The 26,971-nt window shown below is 42.6% G+C and overlaps 1 protein-coding gene across 2 annotated transcripts in view; it reads left to right on the forward strand.

Annotated features, from left to right (window-relative positions):
- Positions 1-879: 879 nt before the first annotated feature.
- Positions 880-26,971, forward strand: part of CRYBG3 (crystallin beta-gamma domain containing 3) — a 121,518-nt gene continuing 95,426 nt past the window's right edge. For both annotated transcript variants that reach the window (XM_045850868.1, XM_045850869.1), the window contains exons 1-2: positions 880-1,199; positions 19,086-19,152. In XM_045850868.1, the coding sequence (XP_045706824.1) occupies positions 1,051-1,199; positions 19,086-19,152 (216 nt within the window). In that variant the 5' untranslated portion in view covers positions 880-1,050. The remainder of the gene's footprint in view (positions 1,200-19,085; positions 19,153-26,971) is intronic.

A 26,971-nucleotide genomic window follows, 5' to 3' on the forward strand; every position in this document is an offset into this window, starting at 1 on the left:
CAAAAAGTTTTTTGTGAAAAACTAAAAAACAAAAATCCATACTACTGTGTTGTTTCAGCACTTAGAAGTTCGAATCATACTTGTTGTTTTAAAGATTTTACTTATTGATTTTTAGAGAGAGAAAGGGAGGGAGAAAGAGAGGGAGAGAAACATCAATGTGTGGTTGCCTTTGGAGCACCCCCTCATGGGGACCTGGCCCGCAACCCAGGTATGTGCCTTGACTGGGAATTGAACTGGTGACCCTTTGTTTCACAGACCTGTGCTCAATCCACTGAACCGCACCAACCAGGGTGAATCATACTTGTTTTTTATCATGTCGGGTTTTGTATGAGGGTTCGCATAGCAGTAGCATGTAACATGAAGTATGAGAAATTTAAAGCACATCTGGCTTAGGAAAAAAAGTTACTCCACACGTTAAGTAAGCTAGCCGAACAAGAAACGGGTCATTGACAAACCCTGAGAGGCAGCTCCTTCACTTCTGAGGCCGGACCCTAGGGTAACCTCCTCATTTGCAGGTTGGGTGAAAACTCGGAGGACCTGTTTGTTAGCTGCAAAACAGCTCAGGTCACTCTGGCACTGCAGTTTAACAGGTGCTTTCACAAATGTTAGTTCATAAACCTCTTTTATGTTCCATGCAGTAACTGGGGGCTAGAAAACAAATCAGTAACAGAAAGTCAAAATTGAGCGCTAAGCCAAATAGGCTGCAGCCGAAACTCGCTTAGGCGGGTGGCCTGTTCCTGGGGGTCTCGGCCGGTGCCTACAGCGAGAACCCAGAAGGAGGGACAGGGCGGGGCAGAGGCCTCTGGCTCCTCCCCTGGGCGGGCCAGCGGGGGCGGCAGGCGGAGCCCCTAAGCCGCACTTGGAGCCACAGCTCTGGGAGTGCGAGGAGCACGCACCATTCCCACCCGGATGGACGGAGCCACGCCGGCAGTCCGCCCTGGGTCGGTGTAGCCTTCCCCGGGTCCTGCGGTGCCTGGCTGGGCTACAGACGCAGGGCACCACCCTGCCCGTTCTCCGCAGACGCCCAGGACTAGCAGTCGCGCCAAGGAGATGTCCGGTGGCCGGAGGAGGGGTGGCGCCCCCTGGCACAGCCTCTCCCGGTTCTTTGCTTCCCGGAGCCCTTCCCGGGACAAGGAAGAGGAAGACGAGGAGAGGCAGGGGACCAGCCACTCGCCAGCTGCAGGCTGGGGCACTGCCAGGTGGGAGTCTCGGGGCGTCCGGGATGGGGGCCCTGTGCAGACTCACGGGACCGGGGCTCCTCGTCTGCCCGCCTGCCCGCCAGCCCAGTGCCAGCCGTGCTCCTGCCTGGCTGCACTTGGCTCGCCACTTTCTGTTCTCCTTCCTCCATTGCTAAAGTTTCCTCCTCCTCGCCCAGTTCCTGGACCGAATCTGTCCCTTCTCCGGGGTTTGCTAAATGTGTGCGCAGCTGGCGGCTGGAGGCCGGGTGCATCCCCTGTGGGCCCTGCTCAGCCAGTGCGCTCCCCACCTCCCTCGGGCAGGGTTCGGTCCCCGTCGGCACTGGTGTCTACTCGCTGCTCCAGGGGCAGAATTGAGTCCCCCACCGGCTGGAATGGGAAACCGAAGTGAGCAGCGGAGCCCTCAGCCGGGGTCGAGGGGAAGGCAAAGCTTGGGGCCGCCACCCCGCAGCTGCTATTTTGCCGGCTTATTTAAATGTTCTCAAAAAACGATTTTTTAAAAAATGGTGACATTGAGTTTCCAAGACTTCACCAACGTATGAAAATCTCGCTAGTTTTATTTACCATTACCTGGACGTTTAAATGGTGCTGCCTCCCTTTCTTTCTTTCCTATCTCTCTTCGGAAACCTTTCCTTTCCCAAACAATCCAGAAACTAGTACTCGAACTGCCTGATTTCAGTCATGAAAACGTGTCCCTTCTCTGTAACCTTTTCTCCTTCCAATACCTGCTGTAAAAATCAATTTTTTTAGACGCGTCTGATTGAAAAAACCCTTTTCGGAGTCTTTTCACCCGTCCTGAAGGAGGAAGAGGGGTTAAAAGTAAATTCTACTTCCCATTTTAAACTGTTGGTGAGAAGGGAGACTTAAACTCTCTCCTTCCCCAAATTGTGCTGGAAGAGTGTGTAACCCATGTGATTGGAAGGACGGGCTTCAGAAAGCTGTATTATAAATTTCATATTTAAAAGACTTCTTAGAGAGCTTCAAAGAAAACTGGATGGGAAAGAGAACTGTAATTGTGACTGAGCTGGTCCCATTTGTATTTGTTTTGTGATTTGATTTAGTCGGTTTTGTGTTCCTCAGTTTCCCTACTTGTGGAACCTTTGCCTTATTACCATCTGTTAATAAAATCCCACATCTTTTCAAGAAAGCTCCTACTAAATTGGTAGACTTCTCCTGGAAAGTTTCAGCTCTTATTACCGTGACTGTTAATGGAGAATTTAAAGTGCAAAGTTACACAGTAGTTAAAAATAGTTGTGAAGTCTGACAGGGCTCAACCAGAATGTCAGATCTGCGGGTGTGGGCCGAGAGCCTGAGGTGCTTGCCATCACTGGGAGAACATGACAATCTCATATTATGGAAGCAGTGTTTAAAAGAAATCCCAGGTAGACTCAGCAGAAGGTGCAAACTCGAGTTTTGGCAGAAAAGAAGAGGTAGGCCAATTGCAGGTTCCTATCAGAGTTGTCCTGAAACCCTGCCTGCCCTTCTGCACTATTTTGGCTTTTAGACATTTCTAAAATCTAATCTCTCTGGAGCTAACCACTCTACCAACTAACTAGTCTCTTGCCTACTTACACTTGTCTACTCTCATTACCTCCAGACAGGCACACCCTGTGGCTTTTTGACAATGAAAATTTTAATTGTGTTTATATAAACAGTAATTTTGTCCTCATCTTTTTAAGAATTTGCCAGATGTTATGGGGATAGCAGACAATCCTTTGTGTGGGTGTTTTACCTTTTATATGAGTTTAAATCTTTCTTTTCAAGGATATAAACACAAACAAAGCCTTTATTGAAAGTTTCATGAAACAAATGGAAATGCTTAGTGGTACCAAATGTCAGAGTAACACAACACCCTGGTGTTAACAAGATTGGAAACAGAATTGTGATTTGTCACTGTGATCTTATTTCAAAATGAAAGGGTATTTTGGCTGTTTCTCTTAGAGACAGTAAAAACTTTTAATTTAGTGGGAGCCAGGTTTATCTTTTGTACTGGTGATTTTAGATGCAGAGGAGTCCATTCAGACATGCATTGGTTGGTGTGGTAAGGATATAGACCTTCCATGGTGTGCTGTAAATTATCTGGACTTCATGTGGTATGAGTACATCATTTGTGTATTGAGTTTGCTGCTGTTCTAGTCTCTTAATTAACCCTTAGCAATTAAAGAAGCCTGTTAGCATTGACACTTGTATATGCGAATTCCAGCGTGGGCACTCCAGTTGCTTGTCTTAGCACTCATCTCTTAGGTGGTTGGCCAGATCCAGAAAGTGCTTATATTCATTTATTTTAGATTATGCAGGGGTTAGCAAAAGTAGATTTATAGTTGTTCCTATGGAAAATAATACAATAATTAATAATACAAGAATAAACTCTGTTTTGCATACTCACAACCATAAGCCTACTTTTGCCCATCACGGTATAGAAAGGAGAACTGCAATTGAGATTTTATATAGGATACTTGAGGAAGGCTAAGTTCTGTGGTCCCAGTTTGAGAATCACTGCTATCATGTTTAGCCCAGTTTATGGCAAGTGGGAGCAGGCTCATTAGAAGTGATGGGGGAGAACATGGGGGGCTTTGTGGTGGACATGGTTTTTAGTAGAGCCTTCAAGGCATTAGTGGTATTTCCTTAGGTAGAGAATTTAGACGGGAAGATAACGATAAATTGGAAACAGGTCTTCTGTGCTGAGCCAGGGCCTGCAGGTGGTTACGGTCGGTTAGGGGCTGTAACAGAGGCAGTGAAAGAGATGGTAAAAAAGTTAGATTGGACCTGGATTGTCAAGGTCTCTAACAGAGTGGGTTGGCTCTTGATTTAAAGTTTAGAAATTTTTTGCAAAAACCTGTTAAACAGGTACTGCTAAAATGTGAAATTTGGAGGAGACCTGCTTTGGGAAAGTGCTCAACTCTTTCTTTGCTGTACCACACATAACAGACCTGTTTGTAATGGACTCTGTACAATGTGTGTGACCCGGGAGAGGGATAGGAAGGTGAGAATAGCATTTATCATGGGCTGCCTGCACTTCTGGACTAGTGCTTTTATTTATAGCATCTCACTTCAACCTCACCCTCAGCCTGCAAGCTTGGTATGCTTACCACTATTCTGATAATTAAGGAAACCAAGGGCGGGAGAGTTCTTAATGGTGGAAACTTCCTCGTGTTGGGTGGAACAATTCTTTGTTGCACTGGACTCGCCTGTCTTCGTCAAGATTTTTAGCATCTGTGACCCTGCCCATTAATTGCCAGTGGCATCCTCCAGTCATTGGAGTAATCCCAAACCCCACCCATGTTAGGGGGAGGGGGAATGATGCCAGTCCCAGTGGACAGCGATTTATCGCAAGATGGGAGAGGAATAAGGGTCAGGGGTGAGATTGGAACATAGGGTTCCCTGGCACAAAAGATCTGCTTCATTTTCTCATTCCATCCTATCCACCATCCTTCTGAGCTATGCTCTGTCAAAGCACATTAATATTTAACTAAACTGGACCTTTCTTTATTTTGATCAAGGATGTGTGGCATTGTGGCCCATCTCAGATATATTCTTTTGGGCTGATCCATTGCGTGTCCCAATATACTGTTATTGATAGAAGGTAAGTCAGCATCACTAGACTCAAAGACAGCGGCTATGTCATTCAACTTGGTGTCTCCTTACCTAGGTCAGGTGAAGAGTGAGATTCTGTTTGTCTATGGGGCCTTAAAGCACTTATTAGTGGTTTTCGGCTAGTACACACCCCATCCTTGAGCATTTAGAAACATGGAGGATCTTAAATGTCTCTAAGAGAGTGTTTGCCTCTCAATTTAAAGTTCAGAGAGTTTTTGCTTATCAACATACCTGAAGTTATTACATGGGTGATGCCAGGATGCTCGTGTCTTGTTGTATAGAAGATATTCTCATAAAAATTGCCAGTAGTGTCCCAACGCATGAGATCTGTTGGCCTTCAAGGTAAAATACCAACCAATGTTGGTACTTTGTATGAGGAAAGGGAGCTTTGTTTTCTGAATGTTCGTGGTGACTCTATTTTCATTGGTTCGAAAGCATTATAGAAAATAGTAACTAATTTAGTTGAACAGGAAATACCTGTGTGGTGTTGAAGGCCCACATCAGCAGTACATACCTGTGGTAATTAAAGGCAACTGGAAAATTCCAGAAGTCCTCAGTGGTGTGTTTTTCAAAGAATCTTGAGCAGGTTAATGGAAAGCACAGAACCCACTCCTGGCAGTGAAGTAGAAATATGGGCTGTTTCAGAGTGATGAAACTGCAGTATTTTTTTCCAAGTGCAATATCTTTCTTTTGGGTTTAACAGGGTGTGTGGCAGCTGGCTACTCTGAGGGTTCTGTTTCTCACTGAGGGCATTCCTTGAAAATGAACTCAGTCGTTTGCCAGATGTGTCAGAGTTGTACCCGTGCCTCGGATTGGCCTGCAGTAAATTTGTGATCAGAACTTCTAACTGCATTGAAACAGTGGTAGCATTTTTGGTGTTTTCTTTTTCATTAAAAAGGTAATAGCAAATTTTGTAAAGTAAGAGGAGAATATTCCCTCAGGATAAAGTATTTCCTAACTAGAGTTCTGATGAATTACACTGAAGCCCAGATATACCAGAAGTGCTAACACAACTGTGTTAGCAAAACAAAACACAGGTTGATGAAAATGTAAACTCAGGGAAAATAATTCGGGCTCTTTCCTGAAGAGAAGATCAGCATGAAATAAAAGTTAAAGAAGTCATATTTATTTTGAGTCTTTTCAGTCCATTAAATTGAGTGTTTGCTATGTGTCAAGTATAGTGTTAAGCAGTGGGGAATACAAAAATGAATGAATGACCAAAACTGTCCTTAAAGAGGTCATAATTAATGGAGGAGATAAACATGTGTCTCTCTGCTCTCATGATAAGCTAACCCTGTTTTTGGTGTGTGTGGATTGTTTGGTCGAGAACACACTCACTGTTTCATGACTGTTGAATTTTGTATGAGAACTTCAATTGGGCTTTCAAAATACCTTCCCACATTATTAACTTTTCTCTGAGCAGGGTTTGATTTGCATGCTTTCCTGAGCCAGTACAGGGGAGCAATGTGGCAGTAACTGTGCCAACAGGTCAGTGGAAGTCCTTTCCCTCTGTCCCTCCTGCTGCTCCTCAACTCCGCAGGCTCAGCAAGTCCTAGAGGTGGAGGCAAAAAAGCACATCCTTCCAGGAATCGACAGTCTAAGTGAGTGGAGATCCTTACACAGAATAGCTTCATGTCAATAGAGAAACAAATTGAAGTTTGCAGCCAGAAATAACTCAATAGTTATTTAGTTGTCAATAGTGAGTGGCCAAGTAATGGTACAAATGCAGCAGGATTATCCCTCAATATTTAACCCCTGGGAGTATTTAATTGGAAGCAATGAAACAGCTCTTTGCTTAGTTGGGTGGTTTTTTGCCTGACCAGATTAGTGATGACAAAAGTGATGAGTGTGCGAAACACCGAGTTTATTCTTGTATTATTATTTATTAATTATTGTATTATTTTCCATATGAACAACTGTAAACCTACTTTTGCCCACCCCTACATTTATGTTCACTTAATCCTCAGAACAGCCTTATGAGAGAGGTATCTTTACTCCATTTTACAGATATATAATTTAAGTCGTGGAGAAGTTCAATAGCTAATCAAACAAACTCTCGGCATCTCTGACAGAATCAGGGGTCAAATTCTCCTTCCTGAATTCAAAGCCTTTAGCATTAAGCTTCCTCTGCTGAATTTGGGAAGACCCATTAAAAAACAAAAAGGCTGGGCTTAGAAAAAGGTTTTGAATGGAAATAAAAGACAATGGCGCATGGCTGGCCCTCTGCCCAGATGGCCTGGGTCAGTGCTCTCTCTGTACAATAAAGAATTTATGGTCCTGGCAATTGAGAGAAAGGAAAGTAAGATGTATATATTTATACAATTTGTAAATTTATATTCAAACACAGAAAGGGTCAGTTTCCTCCCATAGAGATATAAATTTAAACTGTAGCAAGATACCATATGTAACCTATTTGATACACACAATGAGTGTGATGCGAGAAAGCAGGACCTGAGACACTACCGGGGGAGTGGAGATCGATGCAGCACTGTGGAGGGAAAGTAGACAAGTTCTCTCCGTGCCATCCAGTCACCTGCTCTGACTCAGCACTTCCCCTGTGAGAATTCCATCGGACGTACACGATTTGTGAACAGGCCCAAAGTTGTCTATACAAGTTCAGTCATTGCGATGTTGTTTTAATAATCGAAAGGTGAAACATAAAGTCATATCTCATCCGTAGTGGACTAATTGGTAAATCATGGTACATCCATGTAATGGAATGTTATTACACAGCTGTCACAAAGTGTAAGAAGCCTTTTTATGTACTGATAAGGAAATATTACCAAGATACATTAAATTCTTTTAAAAAGCTAGATGCTCCCTGGCTGGCGTAGCTCAGTGGATTGAGCATGGGCTGCAAACCAAAGCATTACAGGTTTGATTCCCAGTCAGGGCACATGCCTGGGTTGCAGGCCACGGCCCCCAGCAACCGTACATTGATGTTTCTCTCTCTTTCTCTTTCTCCCTCCCTTCCCTCTCTAAAAATAAATAAATAAAATCTTTAAAAAATATAAAATAAAATAAAATTAACCTATCCCCATTCTAATAAAAAAAAGCTAGGTGCAAACTGTTGTGTATAGTATGCTCCTGACTTGTAAATAAAAAATGGGAGAGTGTGAAATATGTGTTACTAGTGTGGTGTTAACTATTTGGAGGGGATGGAAGAGGATGAAGGACTGAGGAAGAGAAGGGAGCCTTCATTTTATACCTTTATATACTTAAAAAATGTGAATTATCTATATGAGCAAAAAGAAAAAGGCTTAAAACCTAGTGAATATCTGCGTATAAAAGAGAGGAGAGAAAGAGAATTTATGATCCTGAGTTGGCAAAAATTCTCTAAAGAAAGAATGAACTCCTTCGGGAGGGTGTGGACGTGGAGTCCCTGCCATGTATTTACAGACCTAATAGAAGGCAGAGGGGATGGAGTCTAAGGGAAGAGAGGGTAGGCCCTGAGGTGGCCTCAGTGACTGTAAAGCGAGGGGCAGGAGAAGTTTCTGCCTCTTTGTTGTGATGCCCTAGCATTAATGCTGATTCTGAGCTGGTTTCTTGGTCATAGTCTCTTCCTTGAGCACGAAAGCCTCGGGGCCAGGCTCCCTGTTTCTTTTTCCACCGACCCTACTATTGGAGGACCGTATGGGATTTTAGATCTGGCAGAGCTGGTCTGACCTGTTCAACTTACATATTTGAAAAGTTAAAATTAAGACTATAAATACATGGAAGTAGTATTCATACAGAATGATTTACTATTTTGGTACTTTCTACAGGTATGAATGAGGTGTATGTATTATCAGTCTATAATGTGAAATTGGGTGGAGTTAACAGAGCCTCAAAAATATCGACTCATCCCCTTTTTGTGAGGTCACCTGTCATCTGCGTTGAGTGGCACTGTGACTCTCGGCTGGTCATTAGGCCTCTCAGACTCTGGCTGTAAAGTAAGGGGGGTGGCTCTCATCTGTAAGGTCTCCTCCAGCTTTAGTGTACCAGCCAAAACTCCATAGGGTACCAAATAAAGAAATATCCCTTATGGATCAGGAAGACTTTTGTTTTACTGGAAAAAGCCATCTATGAAAATGCACTGGGCCCAAGCAGTGTGGCTCAGTGGGTTGGGTATCATCCCCACAGGGCCAAGGGTCACCCTCAGATCAGGGCACATGCCTGGGTAGCCGGTGAGTTCCCCAGACGGGACAGGTATGAGAGGCAACTGATCAGTGTTTCCCACATCTGTGTTTCTCTCCCTCTTTGCTCCCTCCCTCCCCCTTTCTCTAAAAATAAAATAAATAAATAAATAAATAACTCTCTGTGATCCTACTTGTTCATTTGATTGAAATCCTCACCATTGTTTACAAGGAATTCGTTTAGCACCACTTGTCCCGGGCCCTGTGCTGGTCCCAGGGGATCCCGCCACGAGCACCAAAGCACGATGTGACCTGGGCTCTGGCTCAAGCACTCGTGCACCCGTGGGCGAGGCAGACCTCGCACGAGCCTTTCTCCCTCTCTTAAAAAAGTATTAAGGTGATGCGCAGGGACTGTCGAGCCCCTTCTTGAGACTTCCTTCTCAGAGGAAACTGTTCTAATCTCAGTTGGGCTGTTTCTTGTATTTCTCTATACATATGTCTTTCCTATTCTTTTTAGATTTGTAAGCTTCAGACAGTTTATATTGACTTCTGGTTATGGTGGATGAGGACTAAGCTATGTTACATCTTTTCCCACTTCCCTTGACTCACCAGGCAAAATAATTGTTATCATTCGGGGATTAAATGAAAGGCCAGTCTTTAGACTTAGGTAAAATACAGTTTTAGTTTCATTATTACAGCACGCTTTTCAGGAAAGCCTCTTTCACGTGCTCTCGGTAACAGGAGCTTGCGCGGCAGTGGCAGTGGCGGGAGCACAAGAACCGCCCCACCACGCACTCACTCACGGAGGCTGGCTTCCCGTCCTTTCCCCAGGTGCTGTTAGAGACGTCGGCTTTACGCTTGGTGTGAAAATTTATACAAAATGTGGACCTACCTTAGCGGGGAGATCATGATGTTTTGTACTGGCCTGCTTCTTATAACAAGTAATGAACTATTTTAAATTTCACAGGTTTTTTGTTTTGTTTTATTTTTGGTTTGATCCAAAGTTGTTGTTGTTTTTTTTAATTGTTGTTCAAGCAAAGTTTTCTGTCTTTTACTCCCATCCCATCCCTCCCCACATCCCTCCCATTTCCACCCCCCCCGAGTTTTTGTCCATCTGTCCTGTTGTTTTTTTTTTAAGATTTTATTTATTTATTTTTAGAGAGGGAAGGGAGGGAGATAGAGAGAGAGAGAGAAACATCAATGTGCGGTTGCTGGGGGTCATGGCCTGCAACGCAGGCATGTACCCTGACTGGGAATCGAACCTGCCATACTTTGGTTCACAGCCCCCGCTCAATCCACTAGCTACGCCAGCCAGGGCCATGTGTCCTTTATACTTGTTCCTGTAAACCATTCCCCTTTTCCCCTGAAATTCCTCCCCCTCTCCCCTCTGGTCACTGTCAGCCTGTTCTCTATTTCATTGCCTTTGGTTATATTTGGCTTGTTTGTTTGTTTTGTTGTTTGGGTTCCTGTTAAAGGTGAGATCATATGGTATTTGTCTTTCACCGCCTGGCTTATTTCGCTTAGCAAAATGCTTTCCAGTTCCATCCATGATTACTGGGAACAAGTTAAGTAAGATGTAAACGCTCAGTCCTTTACTGCCTTGGCTGTCAGAGCGCCAGGGCGCCCTCCTCAGTGCAGGGGCACTGCGCTGTGTGAGGCCAGGCTGACAGTGCGTGCTGTGATGTGTATGGTGTTCTTCTGGTGGGCGGGCAGACACAGCTTTCATTTAGCAATGTTATGTATATTATGATACAAGCATATATGTTATGTACTATCCCCATTATATATCAACTATTATATATCATTGTATATCAACTATTACTGTTTTTATTTGTCTAGTCTAAATTTATTGCTTGCACTTCTCCACAAACTTGTTTTTATTTGCTTTTTAAAATCAATTATAGTACTTTGTATTTTTGTCTTTTTAATAATAATTATGTGCTTTTGTAAGACAAGTATGAAATTATAAGAAAATCGAAAGAGAAAAGCACACTCATAGACAAGTACCATTCTTTTTAATTGTTTCCTATGTGCGTATCTACATGTATACCTGTTTTTACAAAGAGTTAAAGCTCTCTTCGGGACTTGAAATTTGTTGGTTTTTTTTTTCACTTAATAATGGTGCTGTAACATTTTCTACAACGGTGCACATATTTATGCAAATTATAAACATAATATTAACTTGATCCTTTAAAAAAATCTTAGGTGTGTCATTACTTTTCAGAATTTAGTTTTAATAACTAAAGGTATCTTTGCTTACATAGGGTTTGTATTCTCATGGAGAGGGCAGCAAACAAGCAAGGTATGTAAATTAATATATAATGTGCATTGAGGTAAAATAAAGCGGGATGGGGGGGGGGACACGATGCGAGTAGCACTCTGGAGTAAGCCATAGACAGGATGGTTGTGGAGGTTGTGTGTAACATCTGAGTGAAGACCTGGATGATGTTTGGGAGTGGGACCCAAACAAATAGGAGGAAAGAACTTTCCAGGCAGAGGGAACAGCCAGTTCCAAGGTCCTGGGGCAGGATGGTGATGGCCCAGGAGCCAGAATGGGCAGACAGCAGGACAGGAGGGAGAGTGGATGCTGGTAGCTTGGGGGAGGGAGCCAGGGGCCCACAGAGGTAGGCTGTGACAAGGACTGGGGGTTGTGTTTACTTTTTGAAAGTATCACTTAGGCATGAGTGTGTGTGTGTGCATGTGTACTCTCCCATAGATTGTTGCTTTATTAGTGTGTGGAAGAATTTACAGAGGGGAAAGGACTTGAACTACAGGTTGGAGGTGAGGCAGGTCAGGCTCTGGGGGCTCTGGGAAGGCACAGCCTCTCCTGTCCTTGGCTCTCCCTCAGGACAGTTGGTTGCATGGGATATGAATGAGTGGCCCATTTTAGAAGGCAGCTAGGATACTGTTTGAGTTCACATTACAGCAAGAGATTTCAGGGCATTAATTCTTGTGGGGTGGGTCACAAACGTTCAAAAAATCTACAGGTATGAGGTAGAGGACTTCAGGAGAATAGAGCAGTTAGTAATGCCATGCATAGACAGACAGCTCAGCTGCATATCACATACTGAAATTCTCGCTCTGTAGTTTGTGGCTGAACTGTAATTAGGGGTCTTGTTTTAGGGGTGTCAGATGGGGGACAGGAAGTAAATTAGCCTCAAGGAAGGCACCTAAATTATAGGAGAGGAGCCGACATCATGGAGAAAGGGCTGTCAGAAGAGTCTAGATTGCAAAGCAGCAGAGCTTCATAATTATGTCTATTACCTTTCCTCTCTTCTCCCGACGTTTCTCCAAAGAGCTCTGAAATTCCAGTGCCAGATGTTTGAACTAAAATACATGCTGTTTGATTGCAGCTTTTAGTTACCTTTTAATTTCAAACCCAGAAATAGTGCCGTAACCACCTGTTTTATATTCTGTTAATGGTCATTAAAAAAATACAAGTACTACCCAACCACTGGCTGTCACCATTTATGAATGGACAGTTTTCCAGATGGTTGTTTGTGACTCATCAGTGTGGAACTCTGACTTTATCCCCATAGGAGCAGGTTTGGAGATGCTGGATGCAGCTCAGGCCAGTGCAGAAAAGCCAGTTTGACCCATAGTGTACCCACAGTATGTCACTGGGCAGAGAATGCCAGGGTTGTCATGTGAAGCTGTAGTTCTAAGAAAAAAATTCGCAAAGTAGTGTAATGGTCCTCAAGACATGAGCAGACCCTTGGGGAGGGTGTGGACGTGGAGTCCCTGCCATGTATTTACAGACCTAATAGAAGGCAGAGGGGATGGAGTCTAAGGGAAGAGAGGGTAGGCCCAGAGGTGGCCTCAGTGACTGTAAAGCGAGGGGCAGGAGAAGTTTCTGCCTCTTTGTTGTGATGCCCTAGCATTAATGCTGATTCTGAGCTGGTTTCTTGGTCATAGTCTCTTCCTTGAGCACGAAAGCCTCGGGGCCAGGCTCCCTGTTTCTTTTTCCACCGACCCTACTATTGGAGGACCGTATGGGATTTTAGATCTGGCAGAGAGCTGGTCTGACCTGTTCAGCTCTCTGACCCGTTCAACTTACATATTTGAAATATCAGATCCAGAAGGGTGCATGTTTCTAAGGGACTGTCCCTAACACAGACACATGTCTATTTTGAGTTTCTGCAAAGCATTTTGCTACTAGTGACCGTGGGAATGGGGGTGGGTAGGTAAAAGACCCCTTTTTGTACCATATTACTTTTTTCATCTAGTCCTTCAGCGTGAAGTCCCCACCTGGAGGGCCAAAGCACAAATTGATCACATTTTGAGGGAAAGCCAGATTCTGGCTTTCATGGTAGTAGCTGTGTCAGGTGGGCTCTGCGGTGAGTACCAGCATGCCAGGACGGGGAAGCCTACTAAAGTTGTCATAGAGAGAGACACTGTTTAGGGGGCCAGGCCTCTGGAGCCAGCGGTTTTGTCACTGGGGGAGGAGAACGTGATGGAGAGATTTGCCCTGATTCTCTTGCCCTGTCTTTAACGATACAACCAGTTCCTGCAGACCACACCTGGATGGCGGAAGTGAAAGCCTAGAGTGGGAAGATAATTTCGTCCAGCGGCAGGCTGAATGGGACGGAGAGGAAGGAGAGGAGGGAAATCCTCAGCAGAGGAACCTAGGAGTGGTGGAAAATCCCTGTGGACAGTGGGCTGGGGTGTTTAGATGTCAGGCACCCCAAATCAGGGACTCCCCTTTCTTAAGTGCCCTTGCGTTTCAGGATGCTCAGAATTACTGCCAGTGATGTCTTCAGCACCTAAGATTGCCTCCTTTCTGGGCACAGCAAGGAATCATAGACTCTCGCATCTGTAGAAAGCAGGCCAGCCTCCAGAAGACAGTTACAGAAGCTGTATTCAGTTCTTTAACATTTCCAGGTTTTTCAGATGTGGCCCAGTATTGGTGTGTGAGAGAAAAGACTGAGGAAGAGGCAGCTGTGTTCCAGGGGAGGAGAGAGTGAAGAGCTTTATGCTGCCTCTCTGTGCCTCCACCCGACTCTGAGGGCAATGTGTGCCCTGTTCCTGCAAGGCTCTCTGCTGACCTTCGAGGAAGTTGCACTCTTACCACACGAGGAGCTGACCGTGGCAGAGGCCCAGCTGAGTCCCTGCACTTCCATCTGTGGTGTACTCTGGCAGACCAGGATTTTCTCCTGCTGGTCTCACACCGTACTTGTGAGATGCTCAGCATGCTATTAGGGCAGCAACTCTTTGCTGGGGCTGGGAGCTCTGTCAGACGTCAGTGTGGGAAAATGGGTAATGCCTTCCAACAGGAGTGAGTTTTCTAAGTAATTGATATCTAGTCTTTAAGTATCAGCAGTTAATGCATTTAAATATTAAGTGGAGAGCCTTCTGACCAGATTCTTCTCTTCCCTGTACAACTCTCAGTTGTTGGTTTTAGCTTCATATAGAATGTTCTAGGACCGTCATTTATCCAAAATGTGGTCAGAGGGCCACCTGTATCAGAGTGACCCAGGCAAGGAGGAGTCGGTTGTTGGAAATGTGGATTCCTGCCCTGGCTTGGTTGCAGCGTCATCCTGTACACTAAAACAGTTTCGGGTTTGATCCCCAGTCAGAGCACATACCTGGGTTGTGGGTTCCATCCCCGGTCAGGGCTTGTGCTGGAGGCAACCAATCAATGTTTCTCTTCCTCCCTTCCTCCCCCCTCCCTTCCTCCCCCACTCCCCTCCCCCCTCTCTCCCCCCATCCCTCCCTCTGTCCCTTCCTCCTCCTCTCAAACTCACTGAACATATCCTGGGGTGAGGATTTAAAAACAAAGAAAAGAAAATGTGGATTCCTGGGCCCGATGCCAGCTGGCATTCTTGACAATCAATGCCAACTGGGCCCAGAAATCTGCTTCATAAACACAGTTGCCAGGCGATTGTGGGGCATCTGGATGGGGGTTCTGAAGGAGTGGGACACTGGCTCTATCTGGTGTGTTCACTGCTCCACCCCTAGCACCAAGTCGCTGCCGGGCCCCTAAAATGGGTGCAGGGCCTGCCTGTTGAGTGAGTGAGACTGTACATACTTGTGCCGTTTTCTGCTTCTTATCTGCTAGGGGTTAGGGATTCGTGCTAGAATTTAATAAAAACTAATAATATATCTTAACTGACCAGATAGGGGTTCTCCTCTCCGTAAACTATTTGACCTCTGGAATGTGAACATGCCCCTTTTTCCATGGCACACTGTTTTTTTGTGTCTGGTGTAAAGTAGGTGGATACTGAATGGCTGTATGTTGGGTCCTCATTTTCCCCTATGCTCTGAATAAGGTTGCTTCCAAACTGAGGAGCTTCTGTGTTATTTTGACCTCGATATTTATCTGGGCTATTTTGAAGGACTAATTTCCAAAGTTCTGTTAGCTAAGTAAGATGGAGCTATTTTTAAGAAAATGCAAGGTGGTCTTTTTTGTGCCTACGTGTGATTATGAATCCTGCCCCTCACCCCTGCTTTGAGTAAAATGTGTGCTTTCTAAAAATACGCTATTGAAATATTCCAAAGGGGGTTACATTGTGAGAACAATGGAAATGCTTGTCATCTTTCGTATGGTTTGAGATTATTAGAATTTAAATGTATTTCTCTTTCCCTTGTATTTTTAAGAGTCTGAGGGTACCACTCCAAACCTTTTGAGCCTCTTCTGTTTTTGTTCGTTCGTTTTTACCAACCAGACATCTAAGTATCCATTGTTTTAAGTATCTTTATCTACTCTATTTTAATTTTTGATGTTTCATTTTTTAATCAACTGAAAATTACCTTGTTCCTGTTGAATAATTTTCTTCCCTCTGGCCCCTCTCCTCTTCTCATACCTTTAGAGAAAATGATGCAGAATTGAGAGTGGACGGCATATTTTTTCAAGAGACATGTTTATACACACACATACTCTCATGCATTTCATTAAGAAAAAAAGAATATTGTGTATTATTACATTGTTTCCAATGGAACAGTGTTTCCGATTAAGGTAAGCAGGCACAAATGGAGAATCTGTTTGATACCAATTATTTTTTTTATTCATTTAGCAAATGATACTTGAGTGCCTTCACAGTGCCAGGCACAAGGCTAGGCTCTGAGATAGAGAAATAAATGGAATAGTTTTTAATTTAATGGGTTCAAATTCTAGTTAGACAAAAGGACAGCCAACCATCGTGTTAAACAGCAGAAATGTATCTGTGAGGGCTGGTGGGAGTATAAGATAAGGAAAGGAGAACTGAATGATACAGGGTTAAGGATTAGACAGGGTGGACAGGAGATGAAAGTGGTTTGCTGGCATATGAGCTTAGCATACCCTAAGAATTAGAAGGGGTTGCATGAACCTCACCATGAATAACTATATCCGTGTTAGTAACTCTTCATTGTATTTATCACCCGAGAGAGGTTTGCTGAAGGACTTCCGAACAGATTAACCCAGGAAGAACCAGTCAAAGCAGAGCGGTTGGAAGAAGCCAGGCACCAGTTCAGTAGGGACTCTCTCAGTCTCAAGAAGACATGGGGACAGCTTTAATTGAAGCAGCACTTTTTATAGCTAAACCAAAATTTTAAAATGTGTTGTTTGCCTTAAAACCCAACACATTTTGAAATTTTGGTTTAGCAATAAGATTCATGAAACTTAAACACAGGATATATAAGTTTCAGAAAGTTTTATGAAGTGTCAGGTATTAACTTCTGTTAGTGATTTCAGCTTTAAATTCTCCAACTGTTGGCTCAATGCAAAGTAACTTGTGTGCTGACTTACAAGGGTGTTTTTCTGGTATTCGGTGTGTATTTTCAGTGGGGAAGTAATTACAGCTACTTGAAGGTACTGAGTTCTGCTTTAATCTCATGGTCCCAGAGTTATATTTTCTGCAGAGCATTTGTATTGGAAAGAAATTTTTACCTTTTCATTTACAATCTCACTAAGGCAGTAAGCATGGAAAGCCCTGTAAATGCCCTAAATAAGTGGAATTTCAGAAATCTGGAAGCAGGGACTAGGAGACTGAAATTAAATGCTTGTTGTATGTGTAGGTAGATATTAGGTATGTCATTCAAAATAGGTTGTAATTACATAATACACTTATAAAATCATCAGGGGCAGTATTATTCTTAATTATGCCCCAAATCCCTGTAACACGTTCTTTTTACATGTATTTTGACAAGCTCTTTTTGATTTGAGCTTAAGTGGACCAGTATTAATTGACATTTAGTTTTTAAAAACTGAATTGTAAACAACCTTGGCAAAAGATAATCTAATAAAATAGAAAAAAAGAGATAAGAACCAACTTATTTTAAAAATAACTATTTGAGACATTATTATTGTATAGATATTCATAGGTATATAGGTCACAATTCTGTATTGTACAGTATTATTTTATTTTCTACTTTTGGCTCTGTTTTGTCCTGAGGAAACCTTAGAATTTCCTTACATTGAACACACAGATCATATATTTATCTTGTTTGCATGCTTGCTTCTCTTACTGACATTTAAAGCCGTAACAGCACGGCTGTGCCTTGTTAATCCATCTATTCCTGCAGCGTCTGAGACTTAATAAAAGTTATAATCTATTATAGTTTCCAGGTGTTCATGATCTTTCCATCTTTTCTTTGTTTTTGGATCATTACCATTTGTTTCTTGACTCTGAGTAATTGAACTAGATTTTATGGGTGGAAAATCTCAGTAGCGTGCATGGTGTCCTCTCTTCCCATCCAGTCTGCTCTGTGTGGCCTGTATCTGCGCTGAGCTGGTACCACCTCCCCCTTCACATTCCCTCTACCACCAGTCCCCAGATTCCACGTGTTTTTCCACATTCTGTCATCCTCCTGCTATGTGCTTGTCCCCTGCCTGAGCACTAATGGGACAAAGGTCAGAGTTTGTAACAGGTCAGGCAGGTTCTTCACAGTCAGGCATCCACTAGCATCTGGTCTGTCTCATCTCCAGCAGGATTCCCTCTGCCTGTTGCAAGTGCCCGTGCTCCAACTTTACATTAAGAACAACCAGAACATGGCTTTCCAAAAATGCCCTGTTCTCTATTACCCACTGCCTTTGCACCTCCCCTGTGGGTACTTTACTGAGCAGACGACTTTTCTGTTTCTGGATTCCTCAGTGCTCCACAGCATGTTGTTCATTGAGCAGTTACAACTTGTATCAAACTGTGTTGTTAGTTCATGCATCAGCCTTTCCTACCAGACCAAGTTTTACAGAGTCCCTGACCTACTTGTTCTTAACATCCTGAAGGCCAAACACAGTTCCCAGCATATGGAGACAGTCAGGATACCCTTTAGATGGGAGCTACTTAATTTGACTGGGATTATGAAAGTCTGGAAACAAGACAATTTACAGAGATATACATGTTTAGACCTAAAATGGATATGTGCCTACTAAGCAAAGAAGTTTATTATGCCATCTGAAAGGACATCTGTGGAAGTTTTCCTAACAAGACAATTAAAGTCGACTCTCTGGAAAATCAGATTCTTAGGGTGCCATCTGGGGCACATTTGGGGCTAGATAAGCCTGCATCTATTTTGAGTATTCCCTGAACTTGCTAGGTGAGCCTATGTGTTTATAAAAAATTTGCTGTGTAGAAACATATTCCAAATAATACTCATCGTAGGCATGTAAAAAAAATCAGGCTGTGGAGAACCTTAATGGAAATAAAAGCAGAGTGCCAGTACTTCCCAAGATCATGAAGGTTGTTTGTACACTGGTGCTCGTTACTGTGGTGCTGATGATCAGCATAAGAAAATGTAACGCACAGCAGACTCACAAAAATTTCTGAAGCTTGGATGAGCATTTTTTAAAAATTTCAATTACAGGTGACATGTGATATTATGTTTCAGGTGTACAACGTACGGTTAGATATTTATGTAACTTATGAGGTGATCCCCCAGTAAGTCCAGACTCCATCTGGCACCACGCACAGTTATCACAGCAGTGTGGACTGTATTCCCTGTGCTGTACTTTACATCCCTGTGACTGGTTTTTAATGGGCAATTTGTGCATCTTAATTCCTTTATCTTTTCCAGATGAGCATTTTTTAACACTTTTTCAAGTGCAGAGATTCAAATCAACATATTCTTAGTATAACAATTTGTATAAGAAATTTTTGAGAATTGCAGATAAAGGTCCTTTCAATTTTTGCTTTAAACACAGGAACTGTCTGATTTTAGTAATTCTCTTTTAATTTCAAAAGAAACTGTGGTTTTTATTTTTCAGTGTTGAAAATGAGCCCATGAGTACAAGTCAGAAAAAGGAAAATGTACTTTCATCAGAAGCAGTAAAGGTATAGTTTTAAATTAATATTTATATTAAGCAAATATTTCTCTTAATTTCTGCTCATTCTTATTTCTTATCAGAATTAATATTTTATATTAATATTATATTTTACATTAAGCAAATATTTCTCTTAATTTCTGCTCATTCTTATTTCTTATCATTCTTATGAGATTCTGTCATCTCATTTGACATTCCAAAAAGAGAACTTTATGTGGAATCCAACCCAGCTGTATCAGACGTTTGTGTCTTGGGCTGGGGTGGAGGTGGGGGCAAAGGGCTGACCTGAGAACGTCGAACGAGTGTGGTGGTCTCATCCCCACTTGGCCACTCACCAGCTGCGTGGGCTGCAGCTGAGGCATTTAACTTCTTTGCTCCTTAGTTTTCTGTCCGTAAACTGCATCACCTGACCTCCACAGCCTCTTTTTATCTGGGAAGGTCTTTGATTTGTGTTTTGTTTCCTCAAGTGCTGCTGACAGCTAATAGTGCTTTTGAGAGACGTTAATAACATGTTCTCACATGTCATTAATATGTGATGGTGTGTTTGGTCAGCTCACATGTGAACTAGCTTTCTTTGCTTCAAAAGTGTGTATCAGCTATACATCTACCTAGATAGATACTGACAAGTATGGTTAAAAAAACCTTGAAAATCATGAAACCTTATAATATTTCTTTTTACTCATATGGATTTTCTATAAATTAGGAGTTTGTGTTATTTGGTGATGTGAGGCCTGGTGTGTGGTCAGGTTTCGGTGGCTGTCCCACCTGCATAGAGTTCAGTCCCAGTTGCTGTCTTCATACGTGATTTGTGACAGTCTGTCAAGGAGAACCGTGTACTTTCTAAGGATCTCAGTATAAGTTAGCCTGGTCAGTGGAAGGGCCAGGAAGTCATCTGAATTCTTCAAAGTGGGGCACTTTTAAACATTGTATAAAGTCCAAATGCATTAAATAAGGTCAAGATAAAGCAGTTTTGGTCTTTAGTCCAGCCTTCCCCATCATTGTAAACAATATAAGCATTTTTGAAAGAAAAATTAGTATCTGTTTTTTTAAAAACTTTATTGAAAGAAAAAATCAGGATCCCCTTGCTCCCTTTATTTTTCTTCCTTCCTTTGTGAATTTGGCTACAAAATCCTGCTCCCAGGTTTTATAACGTCTGCCACCAACTCCTGTGCAGCCAGTTGTTAACCAGCTTGCTGGTTTATCACTACACAGACTCGATGGCTTTCTTCCTCTCCTGTTTTTGCATGTCTTGAGTTGCCCTACTTCAAGATTCTCACTTCTAATTCTGTATATACAGCCTTGCCCTTGAATTGCTTCACAGGAAGTGTTACTTGTGAGATCTCAGACCTCAAAGTTTCTGTGGCTGCCAACTCTCGTCTTTCCCTATCTTAATCCTTCCTTGTCTCTCTACCTACCCTTGACCTTCACCAAACCTTCCTCCTCTCCTTGTTGCCTTCTCCCTTCTTGGTCTCTACTTGTTTCTCTACTTAGCCTGTAACTGATAGTGTACTACTTCAGCTGTAATCTCACTGTAAAAACCTTTGGTCTTCAGACTTGGCCTTCAGACTTTAATTTCTAATTGTGCTGCTTTCCACCTGTAGAGATTTCATCTACAAAGTTGCATTTTTGTAGATTCAGTAAATATATATGGTGGGCAAATAGAGTGGCTCAGCCTCATAATATGAAGGGCCTTATAATATGAAGGGCCTATTGCTGGGCCTTCATGATTACAATCTTTTCTATCTACTCTTAATACCTGGTTTTGAGTGCCTGTGATAATTTCAGTTTAGGACCTGGGTCCCCAAGTAAATATAACTCAGTCATGAGGCTATTTCTCCTTGTGATTTGGGACCTATAAGTTTATTTATACATGGGCAGTCCAGTTAGCCCATGATAGAAAGAGCACCATGGTATTCTCCCTGGGGTAGCTTGAGCATTTTGGCACATGTAACTTTTCTTTTATCTTCTAGAAACTACTAGTAGAATTTCTGCAGGGACCTGTTGCTACAAGGCATCAAAAATATGTATTTTGATCATTCCAATAGTCCTATACTTTGGGGGGGAAAGATTAGCAACAATATTTATGATCTTATTTTATATAGTCTCAATTTAAGTTTTGGTGTTTAGCAAGAGTCATAAAACATGCATCTGCTTTCCTTCTAATGAATTGTTTTCTGAGAACAGCACTCCACTGCAACGTGACTTTCTTGCCATACTTCCATCTTGTTAACCTGAATTTTATGGTAATGCCTTCTGTGGTAAGAAAAAATGTACAACTTTTTTTTTGAGTCTGAAATGTAAAAGGTCTATATATAATGAATATTTTTACACATTTTGTGAGTATTTGACTTTGAAATGGCAATTCAAGATGTTGAAGATGGTTTGATTATAAACTTAAGCTACAAAAATTAATTGTATTTTTTAAACAAACAGAGACTATGAAAGCTTTATATTCAGACATTCAGATATTTTTAGTTTTTAAAATGTCATATGCTACACGGTCACGTGCAACTCCGTGACAGGAGGTATGTTCTGCGAAGTGCGTCATTAGGCGGTTTCGTCTTTGTGCGAACGTCACAGAGAGCACTTACACAGACCGACGTGGTGCAGCCTACCGCACACCTGGGCTGGATGGGATGGCCTATTGCTCCTAGGCTACAAACCTGTACAGCACGTTACTACACAAAACATAAGATTAAATCAAGCGCAAGCCAAGATGATGCAATCGGGAGATGTAAACACCCTTTGAGGCTGCTGCTGGCATAACACAACGTACTATTTTACAGCAACCTTCTTTTTAGTAAGAAAGAATAAACTCAGTTCTTATATCCAGTCAAGATGGTGGTGTACTCAGACATGGCTCACCTCCTCCCACAGCCACATCAAAGTTACAACTAATAGGTAGAAACAGCCATCACTCAGAACCATAAGAAATTCAGCTGAGTTGAAGTCTGACAACTACAGAATTAAAGAAACCACATCCATCCAGACTGGTAGGAGGGATGCAGATGAGGAACAAGCTGGTCCCACATCCAAGTGTGGTGGATAAAATTTGGGCAGGGATATCTCGGGCAAGGAGTCCCAGACCCACACCAGGACCCCCCAGCCCAGGGTTCCAGCACCAGAAACGTAAGTCCCCATAACTTCTGGCTGCAAAACCCAGCAGGGATTGAGTCAGTGGAAGAAACTGCTGAAGCCCCAACCAGTTCCTCCTAAAGAACCCACATACAGACTCATCTCCTTGGTCTCACTCCCTCTGATCTCCAGCATCAGGATAGCAGGTAGCTTGAAATGCATCTGTGGCATACAGGGAGAAATTGAAGTGTTTGGCATCAAGCCAAGCAAAGGCCATTGTCCCTTTTCTCAACTCTCCCCCCACAGAACCACAGATCAACAGGCAGATGTCAGATCTGAGATGCCATCAACCTGCCTGACACTATTTGACCCACCCTGGAGATCCCCAGAGACTTGCCCCACCCAGCTCAAGGCCCACCCAGCTCAAGGCCCACCCAAGCTGCTTTTTCATGTGAATGGCTGGTCTTGGCTCCTGCATCACAACTTCCTAAATCCTCCCAAACAAGCAACAGCTGTCCTCAGCGAGCCTCAGGCCTGCCACTAGCAACAGCCAGCATAGGTTCACAGCTTGGCAGTACCTGGGAATCTCCAAGCTCAGAACAAGTAGCAGCCATCTCAGATTGCTTTATAATTCAGGCAGCATGGCACTGGGCAATACATAGGTAGGGGCTGACCTGGGCCTGCACCACCCAAGACACCCCTGAGCCTGCTCACCCAGTAGGCAGTTACAGACCACGTCAGAATACCAGCATCCTGCCCCTACACAGCTGATCCTCTACATACAGTGGAGTGTTGTGGTCAGTGATCACAGCCAGTCCTTGCAGCTGACTGGCCTGAGTAAATCCCTCTCATTGACCTGCCAACAGCTATCAAGGCTCAACTACAAGAGGAGGGTGTACTCAGCCCACTTGAAGGGTGCACTTTGAGTACCCAGCTTGGGTGATAGGGGAGGCTGGGCCACTGGGCACTAACTTCCTTAGGGCCACACTAGCAAGACACAGAGTCAAAGCAGCTCTATCTAACACTTAGAAACAAACACAAGGAGGCTGCCAAAACAAGGAGACAAAGAAACTTGGAGATAAGTAATCTATCAGATACAGAGTTCAAAACACTGGTTATATAAGGATGTTCAAGGAACTTAATGAGGACCTCAACAGCATAAAAAAGATCCAGTCAGAAATGAAGGATACACTAATTGAAATAAAGAACAATTTACAGCAAAACAACAGAGTGGATGAAGCCAAGAATCAAATCAATGATTTGGAACATAAGGGAGCAAAAAGGAATCAATCAAAACAACAAGAAGAAGAATGAATCCAGAAAAATGAGGACAGTATAAGCAGCCTCTGGGACAACTTCAAAAGTTCTAACATTTGCATCATAGGGGTGCCAGAAGGAAAAGAGGAAGAGCAAGAAATTGGAAATGTATTTGGAAAAATAATGAAAGAAATCCCTAATTTGTTGGAGGAAATAGACATGCAAGTCCAGGAAGCACAGAGAGTCCCAATGGGTGATGTGTGAAGTCCACCACCCAATGTGATGCATGAAAGAAGCCCACTCCAAGACACATCATAATTAAAATGCCAATGGTTAAAGGTAGACAGAGAATCTTAAAAGCAGCAAGAGAAAAGAAGTTAGTTACCCACAGGGGAGTTTCAGTAAGACTGTTAGCTGATTTCTTAAAAGGAACTGCAGGCTAGAAGGGATTGGCAAGAAATATTCCAAGACACAAAAAGCAGGGACCTACAGCCAAGATTGCTGTGCCCGGCAAGGCTATCATGTAGCATCAAAGGGCAGATAAATAGCTTCCCAGATGAGAAAAAAACTAAACCATTATTCTTTGAATTGTTAAAGGGAGTTATTTAAGAAGAAGATCAAAACTATGAACAATAAAATGGCAGTAAATACATATCTATCAATAATTGAATCTAAAAATACTAAGCAAACAACAGAAACAGAATCATATCATGGATATGGAGAGGGTTTTGAGGGTTTTGATGGTTGCCAGATGGGTAGGAGGAATAGGAGAAGAGGTGAGGAGATTTAGGAGTACAAATAGGTAGTTACTGAATAGCCATGGGGATGTAAAGTACAGTATAGGAAATGGAGTAGCCAAAAAGCTTACACATATGACCCATGGACATGAACAGTGGTAGGGGGTGTTGTCTGAGGGAGTGGGTGGTGCTGGGTGGAGAGGGTCAAAGGGGGAAAAATCAGGACAACTGTAAGATCATAATCAGTAAAATATAATTTTAAAAAATCTCTAAAACAGTAATAAAAAGTATAGTAATACACAAACCAGTAATATCATTTATTATTATTACCCAGTATTATATACTGTACATAATTGCCATAATTGCATTGCTATACTTTTATACAACTGGCAACACAGTAGATTTGTCATAGCAGCATCACTGCAAACATGAGCAGTACATCACACTGCAGCATAATGGGGGCTAGTGTCACTGGGCGGTGGGAATTTTCATCTCCATTATAATCTAATGACACCACTGTCATATACGTAATCCATTGCTGACGGAAACGCTGTTACACAGCACATGACTGTACAAATTTTGCTGTTTTGCTAACATTGGAGCTATTTCTTTTATTTACATCTACTATTCCACTGTAACGTGAGCATCTTTTCTATTAATCAGGTTTTTATATCTAGCTGGCAAAACTTCCAAGTAGTCTACATTCTACCTTTATTTCTATGTGGGGTCTACAAACTTCCGTTGCAGCCGTAGACTCTTGCTGCATTCGTGTCTACTGTTACTTAAAAGAGAGGGACACATTGTTATGCATGCTCCCTTCTACCTACATCAGAGGAACATTCGTCCCTCTCTCCCTTCCAAGGCTGACTCCCTAAAGGCTGCCCCCCACCCCAGTGGTTTTGGACTCTTTCTTCCTGTGATGTGGAACTTGCCTTGACTGTGTCCAGTCCATCCCTGGCTAATTTTATTTCTCTTTAAATATATAAAAATTTTAAAACACAATTTTTTTTTCATTTTAGGGGTGTGGGGTTTTTTTCAATCTGTCATTTTACTCTATTCCTACCTTTTACCCAAAAAATGTTTATGAAAGCCTGCCTTAGTCACTTAATGCTGTCTAAGTGGACTCCTGCCTCTCCCCTGGTTCCCTCAGACACAACAAACCTGGTACTGTGCCCACCTGGCACACATTCTATAGATACTCAACAAGTAGGTGTTAACTGAATGATTATCATCCATGAAACTGGTGACTTCTTGCTAACCTCATTCAGTGGCCTTTTCTTAGTTCTTATTTTAATCAGTTGGGAATACTTGATTGTCCAAGTCTTATCTCCTTCCCAGAAATTTTCTTTTTTTACGTGATATTGTACTTTCTTTTCTTAAGATTTTATTTATTTTTTGAGATAAGTGAAGGGAGGGAGAGAAACATTGATAAATTGCTTCTCACACTCTCCCCAGCCATGGACAGACCCCACAACCCAGGCATGTGCCCTGACCAGGAATCGAATTGGCAACCTTTGATTTTGTGAGGCGACACCCAACCAACTGAGCCACACTGGTCAGGGCTGTACTTTCTTGTTTCAATTCCTGGCCTTTGGCCCTTTCCTTCTCTTTCTTCCACTGATTCCCTTCTGGCTAAATTACTTTTCATGCAGATGTTTCTCTAAGTTCTCAGCCCTCTTCAGTGTCAGTTTTCCAAAGTGAGACTTTCAATCTTATTGCTTCGTCTTTGGGTCTTAGATCTCTACCCAGTATCCTTCTTAAGCTCCAGACTTGATTGTCAGTGTTTCAGACTTTTCCATACAGATGGCCTCAGATACCTCAAATTCAGTCTGCCCAAGTCTCAGTATCTTCAGAGATGTTCTCTCTATACAGCTTGGGTGAGAGGTAGAGTTGGTGGAAGGGAGGAAGGATCATTTCACCGCTTGGGATGGGGAAGCAGGAGCCCTGGGGCTCAAGGACTTCATTTGGAGGTTTTCAACCAAACTCTTTCCTTATAACCCCGCCTCTCACACTGCCTTAAGGTGTACTTAGTGTCCTCAGATCCAAGCCTTTTCAGGTTGTGTGTGGGGTGGATTGTTTGTCTTCTGATCGGAGTTCCCTCTTGCAGACACTAAGGTGAAAGCTTTCTCTGGTCAGTTACTGTGACTCCCTCTGCCTTTGCCTTCTCAGCCTCCTGAAATCGCTTGTCTGCTGATATCTACTCTCTTCCTCTCTTTGTATTTATAACTTAAGGAAGCAGTCCCCTTACTGTCATTTTAGAGTGTTTTCTACAATAAAAGAAATTAATGTGTGTAGTTTATCTGCAGTGTTAATTGGAATTGTCTCTTTTTATAGTTGAAAGTGAATCTTAGATTGTCCCTTGACAAAACTCACACTATTAGGTGGCAGAAGAACTCAGATGCTGTTCTGATACCATCATGCTTCCCATTTGTGAACATAATCTATAATATACATCCATAAAGTCAATTTAGCCAAAGGAAATCCTATTGAAAAATGAAGAGCAGTCTGTTTTCAGAAATGAGTCAAATAAAATTAATTAAATCTGGACCATAGGTTATAGATTCTCCAACCCAGGCCTAAGTAAACTGATGATCATTAGACTTGTCCTCAAGAGCTTGGCATCTGCTTTATATAATATTTAATTCTTGTAATTCTTGCTCCATTTTAGAATTGTGGCCTATAATTAATCATACAACTTTGGTGAAGATTATGGGATGTTATAAAAGACAGAGTTGATGTATGCCTGTGATGTTCCCATGG

This window comes from Phyllostomus hastatus, unplaced genomic scaffold (genome assembly GCF_019186645.2).
Source record: "Phyllostomus hastatus isolate PE091 unplaced genomic scaffold, TTU_PhHast_1.1 phas_contig_86, whole genome shotgun sequence".
NCBI lineage: Eukaryota > Metazoa > Chordata > Mammalia > Chiroptera > Phyllostomidae > Phyllostomus > Phyllostomus hastatus.